This window comes from Tupaia chinensis, unplaced genomic scaffold (genome assembly GCF_000334495.1).
Source record: "Tupaia chinensis unplaced genomic scaffold, TupChi_1.0 Scaffold000673_1, whole genome shotgun sequence".
NCBI classification, from domain to species: Eukaryota; Metazoa; Chordata; class Mammalia; order Scandentia; family Tupaiidae; genus Tupaia; species Tupaia belangeri.
In genome coordinates this window covers 195,096-201,548 of record NW_006160196.1, presented here as the reverse complement: position 1 = coordinate 201,548, position 6,453 = coordinate 195,096, and the positions used below count along the sequence as shown (strand labels likewise).

The following is a 6,453-nucleotide window of genomic DNA, read 5'->3' as shown; positions in this document are numbered from 1 at the left end:
CCCCCCGCTCATCACCATGCCACCTGCCAGCCCCAAATAAATAGATTTAAAAAAATTTTTTTTGGTTTAGGTGTTGGACAACATTTTTGAGTTCCAGACCTGGCGGCTTTCTTTCTTACTTTCTCTATCTCTCTCTGTCGCCATCTGGTCAAATTTTAAAAAATAATAGAGGACCAGTGGGTGATGTGGTGGTTAAGGATGGACACTCCGACATGGCTGACCCTGGTTCAAGTCCTGGACCTGGTGGCTTGCTTTCTCACTTTCTCTGTGTGTGTCTCTCTCTGGTCAAATTAAAATGAACAAATGAATAAATAAAATAAAATAAATAACTCTTTAAAAAATTAATAAATATATAAGTATAAAAATTATTTAAAGAGTTACTGCTCTATTTTGTGTTTAATTATATACATAGAATTCAAACTCCCTATCAAGTTTAATGATAAAGCACTCACATTTAAGTCCAAAACAAAACAAAATGTCCACTATCACTACTTTTGGAAGAACTAAGCAAGAGTTCTTAATTAGATAAGAGAAATGAACGATGGACATCATTGAAATAGAGAAGTCAGGGTTCAGATCCTCTGCATGTGATGTGATTGAGACCTTGAAAATGAGGCAATCAACAAACACCACAACAAAAAAACCAAGTTTATTCTGTAAAATAATTAGGTACAAAATAAATGAATAACAGCCAATAATATACTTTCTTTTTAACAACAAGAACCGTGAGGAATCTAATGAAAAAAGGGTTACTTGGATATTAGCATCTTATTGGCCCGATAGGTTTTAATCTCTGTGAGCTCGGGAAATTCTCTCCCACTGTCTGCGCCCGGGTTTCCTTTGCTATACATGCAGTGTTAATCCCTTACTGGAATAACGTGTGATAGAAACACATTCTTCACATTTCTTTACTTCTTGTGCACATGCTGGACACATTTCCCAGCCTCCCTTGCAATTTGGGATGACCATGTGACTAGTTTCTGGCCAATAACGTGAGCAGAAGTGACATACATGCCACATTGGGACCTGATCTGTTGAAACATCCCCCTGGCGACCTTCTTCAGTATTTCTCCTTCGTCTAGTTCAGATGAAGACTCCACCCTGGATGTTACTGTTGAAGGTGGAAGTAGCCTAGGTCCCTGAATTGTTGCTTAGAGAAATCGCATCCCAGTCAGAAACCTATGTCCGTACCCCAACACTACGAACCTCATTTATTCAGTAAATATGTACTGAGTGCCTGGTTCTAAGCCAGGCTGTGGCAGGCACTGGATCTCACGCCAAGTTCAGTTTCTGATGGACCCGCCATCCCCTCATATGTCTCAGTGATCCGAATCCTGAATTAGTGATACTTCTGCTTGCAAATTTAGAAATAGAAGAATAACATGCTATCCAAATCTATTTGGTCCTTACTTTGGGTTAAAAGTATGGAGAGTTCTGGGACCATCTGATGGCATAATGGTTACGTCGCTGGACTTCCACGTGGTTGACTGTGGTTGGTGTCCCAAAGCCAGTGGCTTCAAACACACCAGGTGCATGTGTGTGCGTGCCCAAAATCCCTAGGGGAGACTGGAGGAGAAGTGATTGTGGCATGGCCATCCTCTCCAGGGACTGATTTATCGCTTTCTGTCTCTCCTTCTTTGTCTTTCTGGTGAGCACACATGTCCTATAGCAAAAATACCTCTTAAAAAAAAAAAGTTATGGGGCCAGAAGGTGCATGGTTGTTAAGGGTGCTGGACTCCCACATGGCTGACCATGGTTTGAGTCCCAGACCTGGCAGCTTGCTTTCTCACTTTTTCTCTCTCTGTCTTTCACTCTGGTCAAATTTAAATAAATAAATAAATAAATAAATAGAGTTTTAAAAAAAAGAGTATGGAGAGTTCTGATATCAGAATTTTTTTTTAAGAATTATTTTATTGGGACCAGCAGATGGCATGGTGGTTAAGGTGCTGGACTCCCACATGGCTGACCACGGTTTGAGTCCCAGACCTGGTGGCTTGTTTTCTCACTTTCCCTCTCTCTCTCCATGCCTCTCTCGACTCAAATAAAATAATAATAATAATAAATTTTTAAAAAAATCATTTTATTTAGGGCTGGCAGTGACTAGGGGCACTGGACTCCCAGATGGCCGACCATGGCTCGAATCCCAGACCTGGTTGCCTGTTTTTTCACTCTCTCTCTCTCTCTTTTGGTCTCTCTCTAATCAAACTGGTAAATGATAATAATAATAAATAAGTTTTTATGTGTTATTATTTATTCTAATAAGTTATTTCATTTAATTTGACCAAAGAGGGACCAAGTGAGAGAGAGAGAGAGAGAGGGAAAGTGAGAAAGCAAGCCGCCAGGTCTGGGATTCATTTCATTCATGGACTCCCACAGTTGGCCATGTGGGAGTCCAGTACCCTTAACCACTACACCACCTGCCAGGCCCCTGATACTGGAACGTTCACATGAACATGTGTCTGAGTCTGTTGAGGCACACAGTTCACTGTAGAGAAGGAGTCTGCACTGACCACTGCCCCTCCTCTGCAAAGCCACCCTGAGGGTCCCACTGCATCATCTCCTTTAGGTGCATCCAAGGAGGAGGACTGTCCCTCACACCTTCACCAGAGGTTATCCATCCTTGAAGGTTCAGATCACTACCATCTCGAAGGTTCTCCAGGACTCAGACCTGGTCACAGCCCTTGAGGAACAACCATTGGATAGAGAGCCAGACTTGGGGAACCAGCAGTTAGCGTAATGGCTAGGTCGCTGGACTCCCACATAGTCGACCGCGGTTCGTGTCCCGGACCCGGTGGCTTAAAACTCACGCCGGGCGCGTGTGCATGCGTGCCCAAGATCCCGAGAGGAGAATGGAGGAGAAGGGATTGCAGCGTGACCATCCCCCCTGGGGGGTGATTTCTCGCTTTCTGTCTCTATGTCTCTCTCTGTCTGTCTGGCGAGCGCACGCGCCCTACAGTGAAAATCTCTCAAAAAAAAAAAAAAAAAAAGAGAGCCAGACTGAGACACCAACATGACAGCACGGCTGGTCCCCTAGAAACTGACAGACACTGAGGAATTTGGCACAGATTTTTTTTTAAATTATTTAAGAGCTTTATTAATAGGTGCTTGCAGTTTGTTAACGTTTTTGAAAAAAAAATCAAGTTGTAAATTTTTATTACAAATTAAAAATGAAAGTCACAGATTTTATTAAACTTCTTTTCCTTTCAAAAGTCCCCAACCACCCTCCCTACCTCAGCAGGAGTTTTCGGTTTTGTCTGTACATACAAGCCCTGGTCAGAGAGAAAAAGTCTGGAGGTTAGAAAGAATCTTGCTAGAGGGCATTGTGCGCTTGCTGGAGAGAGACAGAGAAGGGGAGAGAGAGAGAGAAAGCAAATGAAAAAGCACACCCCCTTCCCCCCCATGAGGAATGATCACGCCGCAATCCCCTTTCCTCCATTCTCCTCTCAGGACTTTGGGCACGCGTGCATATACGCTCGCTGCATTTCTCCGGTTGTCAGGTCCAGGACTCGAACATTTTGAATAGAAAGAAACTGAGACATTAGAGAAATAGGGCCCTGGGAGGAAGCAGGAGGCAGAGTGAGACTGAAAAAAATCAAGACAGAGGAGAGCAGAGGGGCTGCAGTGGGGTCTGGGGGTACCAGCAGACGGAGGTGGGGAGAAACCCTCAGAGGAGGGGAGGCAGGGTGAGGCCCACTTCTCCACTAGGCATGGTGCCCAGGGCTCATGGGAATGTTTTCATTTAACTTCTGTGAAAGCCAGAAGAAAACGAGTGAACGTAACGTTAACGACAATGATGAATGTGTAATAATGAAGCCAACTTGGAAGATGCAGGCACAAAACAGAACTAAAAAAATTATTACAGAGGGGGACCAGCAGATGGCGCAGTGGTTATATTGCTGGACTCCCACATAATCTACTGGGGTTCAAGGCCCGGACCCAGCAGCTTAAAACTCACACCAGGCGTCTGTGTGTGGCCTAAATCCCGAGAGAATGGAGGAGAAGGGATTGCTGCGTGGCCATCTCCCCGGGGTTGATTTCTCTCTTTCTGTCTCTCTGATGAGCACACACACCCTTTGACAAAAATCTCTCATATATTATATATACATATACATACACACATACATATATTACAGAGGAAGGCACGGAAAGCCAGATGTGCTGAGGTCCCAAGGAGGTTGTCAGTGGCCTAGGGTCAGGGATAGAGATGAGCAGACAGAGATGCAAGGTCCCAGAGAGGGAGCTCACACACAGTGGCCCGTCCCAGGAAGTGCCATTTTTGAGGGGCCCAGGTGGACAGTTGGGGACATCAAGGATGACTCACGCAACTACGATGACCACGAAAACGAAGACAGCCAGGGACACGGAGATGCTGCTGCCCACCAGGACCTGGTTCTTCAGGGATGCGGGGCTGCCTGTCCACTGGGGCAGGAGGGAACAGCGCAGCCTGAGTCACGCCCCTTGGACCCCTTCCTTAGCCCGCCAGGGCCCCGCCTTCACTCAGCACCCCCGGGCTTCTCTCTCCCTCCTCCCCACCTGGTCCTGCCCTCTCCTGGGGTCTGAGTCTCCATTTCCTCAGTCCTTCAATGCTGTGTCTGTTTCCATTCTGGGCACCTGATACTGAGCCAGTGAACCAAAGTGGCAAATATCCCGGTGGCCGGGCTACCAGGCAGGTCCAGCCCCACGCTGCTTCTCTCCCGCAGATCCATCTCCTCCCCTGCAGCTCCTCACATGGCCTACAGAGGGTGCTGGTCACACCCCAGGCAGCTCAGGTCCCCTCTCTGTTGCTGGATCTTGTCTCACTCAGAAGAAAAGCCCAAGGGCTCAGCACAGCCCACCACTGCCTGCACCACGTGGGACCCACGTGATCCTACTGCTCTGCTCTCCCTCAGCTCTGGCCACACCGGCCTCCTTGTTGCTGAGTCCTGCTGGGGCTTTGCACATGCTGTTCCCTCTGTCACTCACACCGTTCCTGTCACCACCTCGCTTCCTTCAGATATCAAATCAAAAGTCAGCGCATCCGAGAGCCCTGTGCACCAGCGCACACTCACGGCACTGGCCCCTGCCGAGGCGCTTCCTAGCAGGTTGTTCTGCGTTTATGAGTGCATTTATCGCTATCTGGAAACCGTCCACTTATTTGTTCACGTAATTATCGTCCAACCTCGTGGTTCTCAACCAGGGACAATTTTGACCTCCAGGGGGACATTTGGAAACGTCTGCAGACATTTTCAATGGATGCCACTGGCATCCGGTGGCTCCAGGCTAGGGATGCCTCTGGAAGTCCCACAATGCTCAGGGCAGCCCTCATGACAGAGGACTATGCAGCTCCTAATGTCCACAGTGCCATGATCGCAAACCCCGACGGCGGCCCCTCGCCACAGAACGTGGGCTCTGTGCAGGTAGGAACTACAGCCGCCTCGATCCTGCTGACCCCGGTCTGGGCATTATAGGGCGCTTGGAACAGCTGGCATTAAACACCACGCAAAGGAAGCTGACAGACGGATCCCAAGGTGACCCACCCTGTAGGATACACTCCTTGCAACTAGCCAAGATCATGGAGAAGAAAAAACTGGCTGGAAAAACCCTTCTAAGAGTCAAAAAACGGGGGCAGCAGGTGACATGGTGGATAAGGTGCTGGGGTCCCACATGGCCACCTACGGTTCAAGTCCCAGACCTAGAGGCTTGCTTTCTCACTTTCCCTCTCTCTCCTTTATTTTTATTTAAAATAAAATTAAATAAAAACAATTTATCACAGTCAGCCATGTGGGAGTCCAGCACCCTTTAACCACCATGCCACCTGCTGGACCCGCAAATAATTATTTTTTTCCCCGGCAAATAATAATTTTTTTTGAGAGATTTTCGCTATAGGGCGCGTGCGTTCGCCAGACAGACAGAGAGAGACATTAGAGACAGAAAGCGAGAAATCACCCCCAGGGGGGATGGTCACGCCGCAATCCCTTCTCCTCCATTCTCCTCTCGGGATCTTGGGCACGCACACACATGTGCCCGGCATGAGTTTTAAGTCACCGGGTCCAAGACGCGAACCGCGGTCGACTACGTGAGTCCAGCGACATAGCCATTACGCTAACTGCTGGTTCCCATCAAATAATAATTTTTTTAATCAAAGAATTATTTTTTTATTTAACTTTTTATTTATTATTATTATCATTATTATTTTTCAGTTTGATCAGAGAGAAAAAAAAGAAGAAATCTAACAGATGAATGATGTGAGAGTGGTCTTTTTACTGGAGCCTAGTGTTGAAAATAAGCAGCTGTAGGGACCAGCAGCTGGTGTAATGGCTATGTCGCTGGACTCCCATGTAGTCGACCGCGGTTCGCGTCCCGGACACAGTGACTTAAACTCACGCTGGGCGCGTGTGCGTGTGTGCCCAAGATCCCGAGAGGAGAATGGAAGAAAAGGGATTGCGGCATGGCCATCCCCCCTGGGGGGTGATT

At 47.4% G+C, this 6,453-nt stretch overlaps 1 protein-coding gene across 1 annotated transcript in view; it reads right to left on the bottom strand.

The window, feature by feature from the left end:
- Window positions 1–3,181: 3,181 nt before the first annotated feature.
- IZUMO2 (IZUMO family member 2) overlaps window positions 3,182–6,453 on the bottom strand; it is a 15,074-nt gene continuing 11,802 nt past the window's right edge. The window contains 3 exon segments of the mRNA XM_006160114.1: window positions 3,182–3,269; window positions 4,322–4,396; window positions 4,398–4,419. Of these exon segments, the coding sequence (XP_006160176.1) occupies window positions 3,227–3,269; window positions 4,322–4,396; window positions 4,398–4,419 (140 nt within the window). The 3' untranslated portion in view covers window positions 3,182–3,226.